General features: G+C 47.4%; 1 protein-coding gene across 1 annotated transcript; it reads right to left on the reverse strand.

Moving 5' to 3' along the window:
* Positions 1 to 39: 39 nt before the first annotated feature.
* foxk1 (forkhead box K1) lies at positions 40 to 11037 on the reverse strand. The gene is made up of 9 exons (XM_086119977.1): positions 9303 to 11037; positions 7323 to 7538; positions 4775 to 4982; positions 4067 to 4213; positions 2954 to 3147; positions 1588 to 1760; positions 1219 to 1446; positions 887 to 1081; positions 40 to 795 (listed from the first exon to the last, which is right to left on the reverse strand). The coding sequence occupies exons 1-9, from the start codon at positions 9749 to 9751 to the stop codon at positions 596 to 598; spliced, it is 2010 nt and encodes a 669-aa protein (XP_085976103.1). The 5' UTR covers positions 9752 to 11037; the 3' UTR covers positions 40 to 595.
* Between the last annotated feature and the right edge of the window lie 497 nt (positions 11038 to 11534).

Here is an 11534-nt window from a genome sequence, read left to right on the forward strand (position 1 = left end):
CAAAACCAACCCCACCCCCCCCAAAAAACAAAAAAAGTGTTTTAACTCAACGTGGCTTTAATTTTGTGCTACAACATTCGGAATCACAACTGTGGAACATTTACAAAAAATACATAATCTCTTTAGAATGTATTAATAACACTTTTTTTTTAACACAAATATTTGCTTACAAAAAAATAGCTTCTAGTGGCGACGTCAGCGCGGTGAACGCAGCTAATGTTGCGTTTAACGTTCTAAAAAGCTCTAAAGGTTCAAATAAAAACGACAGTGTAGAAATCTTTTTAAGGCTTTTTTTGTTTGTTTCTTTTTAAAGGGTTATAAGTGTCTTTTTTTTCGTTGACAACCGCTAACTTAAACAGCGACCGTCGCTAATCGATGTTTGAATTTACAAACGATTGCCGTAATTCAGCCAAGACGACGGCTCGGCGTCGCCACCGTGCCGTCGTCTTGGCAACTCAGTAATCCCATTTCTTCATCCACCCAAAAAGTAGTGTTTGCTTCAGCTTTTTTTTTTTTTTTTTCTTAAAGAAGACTTTTTGTTTTTTTTTGACAACATTCCCTTCAGGTGATTTTTTTTTTTGTTTGTTTTTCTATTTCACATCCTGGGCTCATGGCTTTGTGGCATGACGGCAACGATCACGGGTTGCTGGGCGGCAGGCGCCGATCCCTCGCCGTCGTCCATCTTGGACCGCTTGGCCTGAGGTCGGTCGCCCGCGCCCGCTTGCGGGCGACTCACCAAAACCGGAGGGGAGCTGGAGGCCTGAGCCGCCAGAATTTGGAGAGGACTGCTTAGACCTGCGGGGCGGAAAGAACGGGAGGCTCAGGTGATACATATTACGAGGAAAACAAAAGAAAACCCAGAAAGAGGAAACAAGGCAAAAGGTACCCGATGCGAAGGCGGCGAGGCTGTTTGCCGTGGCCGCAGCGGCGTTGGTGTGCTTTCCGTTCTGCGTGACGGCGTGCACGGCAAGTGGATGCGGGCCCGGCGCCACGTTGCGCGCATCCGCCGCGCTCCGCGGCTCGGCCCCGTGCCCAGCGCTGTCCAGCGCCTGGATCACCAACTCTCGCTTCGGCTGCGCCCCTGAGCACCGCGAAAAATGCCACGCGTGAGAAAGCCGGATTGGACAAAAAGTCCATAGAGATGACGAAAATGAATTTGCATCATTTGGAGATGAAGAGCTGCCGTTTGCCCCCTCGCGCCGCCATTTTCGGACCCACCTCTAAGCTCGCCGCCGGGCGGCCCGACGTTGAGCAGCGATGGGGCGCAGTAGCCGTTGGGCGGGGCGCCGGTGACCACGCGCAGCATGGTGACGGAGGACGGCGGCGCGTTCTGGACCAGGTGGACCTGGCCGCCGCCTCCCGGGAGGAGGGCCAAGGCCTTGCCCAGGGCGGCGCTCGGGTGCGGCGGCGCCGCCATGATCACCGGTTGAGCGCTGACCGGAGACCCTGCGGGGACATGCGCACACAAAAAAAAAAAAAAAAAAAGCACAAGAATGCGTGAATAACCTTTTTTTCTTCCTTCCGTAACAGTGGCCAGAAAATCTGCTCTTGTTGTTGGCTTGTGGAAAAATCGCACTTTCAACTGACCGGGCGCGCTCTGCGAGTATCGATATTCGGGCACGGCGGCCAGCTTGTGCGCCAGCTGCTCGTGGTGGTCCGGGGGAACGGGAGACCCCTCCCGGCTCAGACACTCGGGGGTCTGCAGCCCGCTGGACGGCGGCGAAAGCAGGCCCCGGTGGGTGGGCGACGCCGGGGCGCTCCTGCAAAAAAAACAAAAGCCGCAAAAGCAAACGTCAGGACGGCGGCGGGGGCGCGTGCGGCAAAGCGAGCGCCACTTACTTTGTCCTGCCCCATCACGCCGCAGCCGGCAGCACAAAGGACAAACAAACAAAATGGTTACCGGCCATGTTTGATACCAATTGGCCCCAAGTATCGGCGGCTGCTCTCGCCAGCATCCACGAGTACCAAAACGATACATTCAGAACCAAGACAGTCAAAAGCACAAAAACAGTCCAACTCAAAATCAAGTCTCAGACCGGGTCCAAAGCCAAAGAATCCAAATGACAACTTTTCAAGATGGCCAGCGGGGGGGCTTGCTGAACGTTCATTCCAAAGAGAGGGAGCGGCAACGGAAAAGGCTCGTTCCCCCTCCGAGCCTCTGCTTAGTTCTCGCTACCTCTAATGGTGTCTGGTCTGCCGACCTGAGGCACCGGGCGGGTGCGGAGGAGCTCCAAGAGGTCAGGGGGGGGCCAGGCCGTTTCAAGATTTGAAAACAAATCAGAGGATCTCGTGAAAAGAACTCGAAAATGAGTCAATGGAGGGATGGCAGAGTAGGCGTTATTGCGCTCCCTCTTCCGAGTACCAATCAAGAGGCGAGCGGCGGCATTGTGGACCAACTGAAGAGCCTCGATGGAGGATTGGCTGACTCCAAAGTCAAGAGCATGACAGTAAATTGAGGCCAATATCGGCCCGACACCGATAACTGGTATCGGCACTCACCTATCGCTGATGGTTACCCAATTCTTCCGCAGAATCTGAAGGGCGCCCCTTACTTGTATTTTAAAGATACAAAAATGAAGTGGGGGGGGGGGGGAGCTGGAACTCCTGCTTGACTTCAGTTGACAACAAGGCATCATTTTTCAAAAATGAAGTCAGATTATTATTATTTTTTTCTGGTACTAATTGAGGAGAAAAAGTGTTGTTTTTTTTTGTAAATAAAGCTGGATTTTGGGCTGATTCAAAGACAATATAAATCTAAATTTGTGACAATAAAGGCTTTTTTGGGTGGGGGATAATTTTCCAACTGGCAATCGAAGCTCAAGTGTTGAAAAAGTGACCGTCGCTGCTGGAATAGTCGCTCGTTTTCTTCTTTCGTTGAATTTTTGCGAAATTGAAAACGGTCGAGGATGAACGATAACGCGGATTCCGCGAGGGGCGGCGAGGAGTCGCTTACCGGGACGAGAGGGGTCCGAAGGGGGTGCGGAAGCAGGCCACGCCCCTCTGCCGGCGCTTGCGGAAGGCCTGCTCCACCAGCTTGCCCTCCGAAGCCGAGTCCACGCGCCAGAAGCTGCCCTTGCCCGGCTCGTCCTGCGAGCGCGCCACTTTCAGGAAGTAGCGGTTCAGCGACAGGTTGTGTCGGATGGAGTTCTGAGGGCGACAAAAAAAGGCCGCACGTTCACTCCGTCAAGTCGCCGCCCAAATTCAAAGGTGGCGGTTTGGAAAATCGAGTCGCGTGGAAAAACAAAACAAGGCAGAATATTTAAGTCGTATATTTAGAGGGAAAAAGGTCAGAAACTACGAGAATAAGGTCACATTTTGGGGGGGATTAAAAAGTACAAATATTACGAGGGGTCAAGTTGGAGTTCAAAGTGTTGTTGTTGTTGTTTTTTTTTAATCCAAATGTGGTTGTAACCTTGCAAGAATAAAGAATTGAAAAACAATTCATAAAAGTGGTCATCACAACAGCCTGAGATTTTGGGGGGGGGGGCAGATCATAAATCAGAACAGTAAAAGAGCCAAGAAAAATGATGGGGGGCTAAATTTAAATTTTTGGGGAGGGAAAAACATGATAAAATTAACATCATATATTTTATTTTATTTTTTGGAAGGGGGGGGGGGGCTTTTGAGAAACAAGTTTTATTTTTTCAAGAGCAGTCGTAATTAAAAGAATAAGGTAGCTGTTCTAAGACAAGGATTTTGGGGGGAGAAACTAGACAAAAATTAGGTCCAAATTAAAAGCTTTATGCTTCCATCAACTTTTTTGGTTTGTAATCTTAAGCCATAATATTGCCCAAATAAAGTGGAGAAAAAAAGTCCCGCTCGTGGGAAATGTAAAAAATAAAAAAATTCAACCCCCAAAAAAGCTGAATTTTAATAAAGATTAATTTTGGGGAATAACAGAAAATCAGTTATGAAACTGAAGTCATATTTTAGGGAAGAAAAATCTTGAGCTTTTAATTATGATGAGTTTTTAATCATTCATTCAAAAGATTATGACCAAGTCTTTTTTCTACTTTTTTTTATTTTTGGGCAACCTTTGGCGCCCCCGCCCGTCATTGGCGCACACCTGCCAGCCCTTGTCCGCCGTGCGGTAGTACGGGTAGTGCTTGGTGATGTGAGCGTAGATGCCGCTGAGCGTCAGCTGCTTGTCGGGCGCCGAGGAGATGGCCTGGACGATCAGCTGTGCGTACGAATACGGCGGTTTGGACTCATCCTGGGGGGGGGGGGGGGGGGGTGCACAAAACATTGATTTAGTCCCGCCATTTGCCAATCCATGACTAATTGATGCTCAAATTCATCAACGACTACTTTCACAATCGTTTCCAGCCAGTGTTCAAGCCTCGGCAGCAATCCGTTTTGGAATTCTGTCGTTTTTGTTGTTCAATCAAAACAGGAGATGAGCACACATCGACTTTTAATGCGGGGAAGAAAAGAAAATGAGCGAACCGCTAATTGAATCCGAAAACGATACCAAATCAACACAAATAATTTGGTTACTAAACAGAAATCTGGGGGAGCGGGAAATGTTTTTGAATCCCCTTCAATGTAAAATAAAATCATATCTGAATATTCGAAAGAATAATCGATTCGAAAAAATATCCAGTAGTTACGCCCCCGCCCCAGTCCTTATTTCAATAAACGTTGGAAAGTGCATCGCTGACGACGGCCCTCCATTTTTTTCCTTCCTTCTCTTGAGCCAGCAGCGTACGGCTCCTGACGACAACAACAACAAAAACAAAAGTGAAGGCGGCGTGACGTCAACGGGTTTCAATACCTTGGGGCTGTCGTCTCCGCCGGCGCCGGCCGACTCCCCTCGGGGCTCCGGGGCCGCGGCGCGGTGCTCGGCCGCGTTGCGCCTCTGCTCCGACACGGCTTTGGCGGCATACTCGGCCACCAGCTGCAGGTCGCTGGTCACGTTGCGGCCATCGCGGTAGCCCGACGACCCGGCGCCGCGGGGGCTTGCCGGGCATGAGTTGGGAACGCTGAGAGAAGAGAGAAATTTTAAGTCCGATTTTTTTCTCTTCTTTTTCTTTAGGTCTACACTAAAAAGATGGCAAATTTTGACAAAACAAATCAAAGAAGTAAAAAAAAGAATGAAGTTTTGAGAAAAAGTCAAAGTCCCGCCCAATTTTTTTTTTCAGAAACGTATGAGAATAAAACGGCACTCGGAAATGTTTCTGAGGATCAAGTGGGAATTTTTCATCATGACACTACATTTGTATTTTTTTTTCCAAACTTAAGTGACAATATTGCAAGATTTTTGTTTTCGAAATAGAAAGTTATTCTGCATACATATTCCCCTTCCGCTCAAAAATGACAGACTCCTCATAAAATAAAAGTGGATTTCCGTACAAAATAACAATCACAATATTTTTTAACATGTCCCCCTCCCCTTATTATTTGGGGAAAAAAAGGCCACTGAGAAATTCATTAATATCGAAGAAAAAAAGTCAATCAATCAATCTAACGCAATTAATATTAAGTTAAATTGACTTTTAAAAAGCTGCAGACAAACAGTTGGAATCTGTGAGGAATAAAGGTGATTTCTTGAGGGCTTTTTTGGGGGGCAGCAGAACGAATGCATTATTTGGAGAACGTCATCGTCATATATCAATAAAAGTCGGACTTTCAAGCTCAAAAGTCACAGCAAAAAACACGTCCACCTTACTAGTGGAGACGCTGGCCTCGCGTGTCTTTTTCTGCGGCGCACGCGCACGCGCACGCGCTCCGGCACAACAATCATCAATGGCGTATGTTAATCATTGGCCAGCGTCCGGGCCGGACAAGCAACAACAGCTGCTGCTGCTGTTTGCCAAGTCAACAAGGCAGCTGTGATTTGGCATGAGCAACGCACGCATGCATGCACACTTTCTGGTTCGACAAGCTAAGGAGCTGGAGCCTGCGCGCCGCTTTTGTCGGCTCCGATCCGTGTGGCTTGATGCTCGCTTGTTAAAAATTCTACTTCTTTAGCCAAAGACAGGCTCGAAAACAATCGGCGTCGTATGACCAGAAGGGTCCCCCCCCCCCCCCAAAAAAAATCTGGAAACGTATTTGACATTCCGGGAGGAGGGGGAGGGGGCACCCCTTAACAGTCTCATCCTCTGTGGGCACACTTGGGCGAAGGGGCGAGCAGAGGAAACCAGGAGTGGATGTCGTCACCCCCCCCACCCCCCACCCCCAAAAAAAAATGCTGAGTCCATGCCAAACCAATCCTCTCCTCCACCAATCAGGCAGCTCGTCGCTGCAGGGCTGCCATATAAGGCGCACGCAAGAGGAGAAAGCACAGCAGTGACACGGCAGCACCACAAGTGGGCGCTTTCGCCATCCACAAAGAGTTCGACCGAGAACGCAAAGCTACGCAACACAATACAATACAATACATGCCGATTTATATAGCGCTTTCACAACAGCGGCAGCTGTAACAAAGCGCTTCACAAAACAGGTAACATAAAGTAAAATAATAAACGCAACACATAACATAAAACACGGACAGTCGTGCAGCCCTAAGCACTTTTCCGTCACACGCTTTGTTGTTTGAAGCAGTTTGAGATGAAAGAGGAGAGAATCAAATATGAATGAGCTCACGTCAACATCGCGCACACACACACACACGTATAGACATAAACACACACGTGCACCACATGAGTTGAGTCCTGCGAACGCTCAGTCACATGTCAGGCTGCACTTTGAAAAGCCGGCGTGTCCCAAAGCGCACGGACGTGCTTATGGAGGTACGCGCGCGTTCACCTACGGATGGACACCCATCGCTTGTGTCCTAATGTGCAGTCTCAACATGTCGCATCTTTTCACTTTTGGTCAGTTTTGGGGCATTTTGTGACATGAAACAAGTTGTGGTTTTTTTTGCATGTCGTCGTGAGGAACTGCTGTTACTTATGCTCTTATTCAAATGGTGGCCAATTGTTGCCATCATTTTAGAATCTAATTTTCAACTCTAATATTTCGGTGTTAGGTTGCTCAATTTTATTTTGGGGGGAGAATTGTGGTTTTAGTATTATTGTTTGAATTGTCACACAAGAATAGCCGGTCCAATTTTTTTCTATTGTATTTGATCCATTTTCATTTTTAGATTTTTTTTTTTTTACTTCAGGCATTTATGATTAAATGGCGAGCATTTTTTAAAATAAAATGTTTTAAACTAAATGTTTTGTTTTCTTTTTATTGCAATACATTTTCTTTTTTTCCTTAGTTTGGTAACTTTTTCCAGGACCCTGACCTACTTCTATGATGTTTATATTTGACCGGGATTTTGTACCATGTGTCAACTTTTTTTTTTTAACTGACGTTTATGTGGGTGCGCGTACCTGAGGGTGCCCGTGGGCGATGGCAGCGGCGGGCCGAAGGCCCTGATGTGCTCTTCGTGCTGCTGCGCGGTGGGAATGCTGATCTTGAGCGGGGAGATGTGAGGCAGGAGCGCGCGGATGGGCGGCGAGGGCGCCTCCTTCTCCCGCTGCCCCTCGGGGGGGACGAGCGACGCAAATTGGATCTTGATGACCGTGCTGGGAAAGCGGAACACGCACCTATGGGAGGGAAAGGTTAGAGCGGTTTGTCATTATTTCACAATGCGATTTGCGTTTTTTAAAAAAGCAAAAAAATAATAATAATGAGAGTTGTACAGCGGCACATCGTAGTTTAGTTTCCCCGTTTGATCCTCACGAGGGTCGCGGGCGTGTTGGAGCTTCATGTTGTTGTTGTTTTTTTTACTTGAGTGCTGTTCTAAAAGAATCATCTAATTTCGGATATGTGATGCTTTTGAATGATATTTTTCTTTCTATTTTGGGGTAGTATAAAATTCAATTGTTCCTACCAATCCTGCAAATTCTCCCCCCACCCCAAAAAAACCCAAAATAAACACAAAACCCCAAACTCTAAGCTCTGTCTCAAGACGGCAACTGGCCCAAACAGTGAGCAGAACGTCGTTACACTCTGAATGCCACTGCTAAGAGCTGCACAACTCATGACATCTCAGCTGATGCAATAAATAGAAAACTGTTTTGTCAGGCCGCAATGAGCCAAAAGCTTCAAAATTAAAAAAACATGCCAAGATTATTTTTAACGATTCCTTTTCACCGGCAAGTGCCATGTGCTTCAAGCATTGTGGCCAAAAAAAGCCTCTTGTCCAACTGCAACAATTCATTGACTAGGATTGATACTATTAATAATGCTCATCATGATTATTGCTTACATTATCTTCTTGCGTGAATTTGTCCACTCTCTCCATGAAATTGATTAAAATGTTTTTTACTCATTTGTCATTAAAGTATTTCATGTATTTAATGTAAGCAACAAACATACAAATATTGGTCAAATGCTCAAAGTAGACACCCTGCGTGGACGAGTTGGTCTTGTGTTGATTCCATGTGCTTCTTGTCATTCCACACTCAACTTCCGGGATCAGCTGCCCAAACCCTCACAAACGGCCAATCAGAGACGAGCAACCCCACGCCCCACCCCCTCCGATTCCCACCCAGACTGCAACACCACCCCGCCCCCCTCGCTGCCCAGCGGGCTGATTGACAATCACAACACAGCAAACGCCCAGACCGTATTTGTGGCCGCTAAACAAAGTAACCGGCATCTTTTTGGGTACAACCTCAAACAAACGCGTGCTCAGCGTTGAGCGACAAAATTCACACCAAACGAGTCTTTTAACTGCAGAACAAACGCACCTCCCGTCAAGGGGGCCTCGTGTGGACTTCGCAGTGGTGCGTTTGTTTACATTGACAGCAACACGTCGGCTAACAACACCTAAGACAGCTATTGACAAATATGACACGGCAACGAATGACCGCTGTACACTGTAAACGGTCTAAGACGCAAGCACGGGTGGCTGAGGTTGACAAATACATTTTATTGTCAATAAAACAACGGGGCTAAATTAACACGTACCGGTAGTCTCTTGTGGGCTAAGCTAACGAGCTAGCTTAGCTGAAGTTCATTCACTTGCTTCCCAATGGTGTGGGGAAAACTGTTTTACACCCACAAATAGGCTACTCAAAATTAACATATTCAGTGACATTTCATTTCATTTTTTTCAAAGTCTAAAGTCTATTGGTTTACATCGGCTATCCGTGGTTTGTTTTGAATTAGATTAACTATAACAACTTAACCCTAACTCCCTAGCAAAAGCATTAAAAGTGCTCAAAATAACCTCTAACTATAAAACGTACATAACTTTGAATGTACACGTTGTTGAGAATGTACGGGAAATGTCATTTGAAAAGGGCAACTATCACGTTTATTAGCCTCAAATGCTAAGCTAAGAGGCTACAGGCGGAGCTCACTGTCGGGGAAGTAGCAGCGGCGGCGCCCCTTTCCGCTGGAACACTCCGTCCACGAACACGCCATTCTTGCCCAGGCAACGTAGCGAGAAGCCGCTCGCCTCGTCGTAGCCGAGCTGCAAGTGCCGCCGCGATATGAAGCTCGAGTGGCCCATGTTGATGTCCACGGAGCCGTGGGACGAGTTCCGGCCGATGGTGAGGGTCCTTTGGCGCATGACAAACTCAAAGTCCCGACCCTCGAGTCTGGCCAGGGCCTGTGGGAGAGGAGACACCAGACGAGCCGGGCGCATCCCGGCGCCGGCGGCGGCTTCAGTCAGCGGCGGACTGAGGAAGGCGAGCGACGGCTGATGGTGGAAGGCGTGCGAGGTGACCGCCACTCGCACGGGGCTGCACGGCGCCGACTGCAAGGCGAGCAGGGCCCGAGCTCCCGTGTCTTCCCGGTAGTCTGCCATGTTGTTTCGCGGGGGGTCAAACACACTTCCACAGGCACTTCGCACACAAAGTTGCAACGTGAGAGTTTGGGGCCGGGGCACTTGTTCGCCGGAGCTGACAGAACAACATGGAGTTCGGGCAGCGGGAAGAATCGGGATGGAGCCTCGGCAGGAACCGGACTGATGCTTCGTTCAAGTACGCCTCGTAAACTCCTGAACTAATATGTAACGTCCAGCCTTTATCTGAAGCGCTTGATCGAGGGTCACGGGCATGCTGGAGCCTATCCCAGCTGCCTTCATACACCCTGAACGGGTTTCCATCCAATCGCTGAGCACACGTAGGCAAAGAAGCATTCACACTCAGAATCACACTTCAGGACAATTTAGACTAGAGTGTTCAGTTAACCTCCCATGCATGTGTTTGGAATGTGGGAGGAAACCGGAGTACAGAAAGAAAAAGCCCGCAGCCACGGGGAGAGCGGGCAAACGACACACACAGGAAGACCTGGACTCGAACCCATGACCTCTGCACTGTGATGTGGATGTGCCAACCAGTTGACCGCCGTCCCGCCCACTACTGTTAAAAACAAATCATCAGTTAGACCAGGGGTGCCCAAACGTTTTGGACCGAAGATTTACTTTTTGATCAACTAACCCCACGGGATCTACCCTTACCGTGCCCTCGGTGACTTGTACACGAAGCAAAACTCTGAATGAGAATAATGACGATAAAAGATACAGCGCAACAGCTCTGATCACAAGCTGCAATTGCAGACTGCTGAGCGCCAACAACTTCTGGTGATGTAATCACGCGCCACTGTAAATTCAAGATTTGCCTGCTTTATTTTCTTTTTTAAATATTTATTTTGTGAAAATGAGACTGATAGGATGATTAGGGCGCAGCGTACATTAACACAAAAAAATATATTACTAACATGTACAAAGACACACAAATGGTTGTTTGTTTGTTTTTCTCCTCGACACTCCTCGGATCTACTTGGGACCTGTCTTAGATCTACCGGTGGATCAGGATCGACCTAATGGGCACCCCTGAGTTAGACGCAAGCGCAACACTGCTATCTAACTGGAATCATGATTTACATTATGTGTTGTTGTATTCTATTGCAGTACGTTAAATTACATGAAGTCACATTACGTTCAGTCAGCTGTAATATTTTCCTGTCTCTACTTTGGTCTACTGTTTCTGCACATTTCATGTAATTCTTTTCGTAATTTTCATTCAATTTTTTTGTCAAGTCAAGTCAAGTCAACTGTATTTATAGAGCACTTTCAAACAGCCATCGCTGCATACAAAGTGCTGTACATGGAGCAATTTTCCTATTTTGGTCAAATATTTGTCTATATTTCCATCTTCTATTTTAGTAAGTTTCATTTGCAATTTTTGCTCTCAATCGAGCCCCACTAGAACCGGGCTGCTGCGGCGTTCAAATAACAGCAATACGTTATTCTTAGAGGTAGTGACATTTTCTGTGAGACACAATCTGTAAAGCAGACAGAAGTACATTTTGGCACCAACATTTGTTGGAAGACGTGCAAGTGAAAAAGCTCAAAAGAAAACAAAAGCACCGACCAGTATAAAATTGTTTCTCGCTGACGCTACATGGCAAGAATTAAGTGCTGCATAAAAGTAATCCAGTAAGTGAGTCACCGTTGTGGTGCTTTTGTCACATCCATGTTTTCTACTGTACAAGCTTGGAAGAAAGCGTACGCTTGGCCTTTGTCCAATCGCAGAGCTCAAAACCTGTGTCGTGTGCAAAAGAAGCTGCTTGGCTCCGCCCTCTTC

The sequence above is a fragment of the Hippocampus guttulatus genome, chromosome 9 (genome assembly GCF_054856545.1).
Source record: "Hippocampus guttulatus isolate MCC_2025c chromosome 9, RoL_Hgut_1.0, whole genome shotgun sequence".
Classification (NCBI taxonomy): domain Eukaryota; kingdom Metazoa; phylum Chordata; class Actinopteri; order Syngnathiformes; family Syngnathidae; genus Hippocampus; species Hippocampus guttulatus.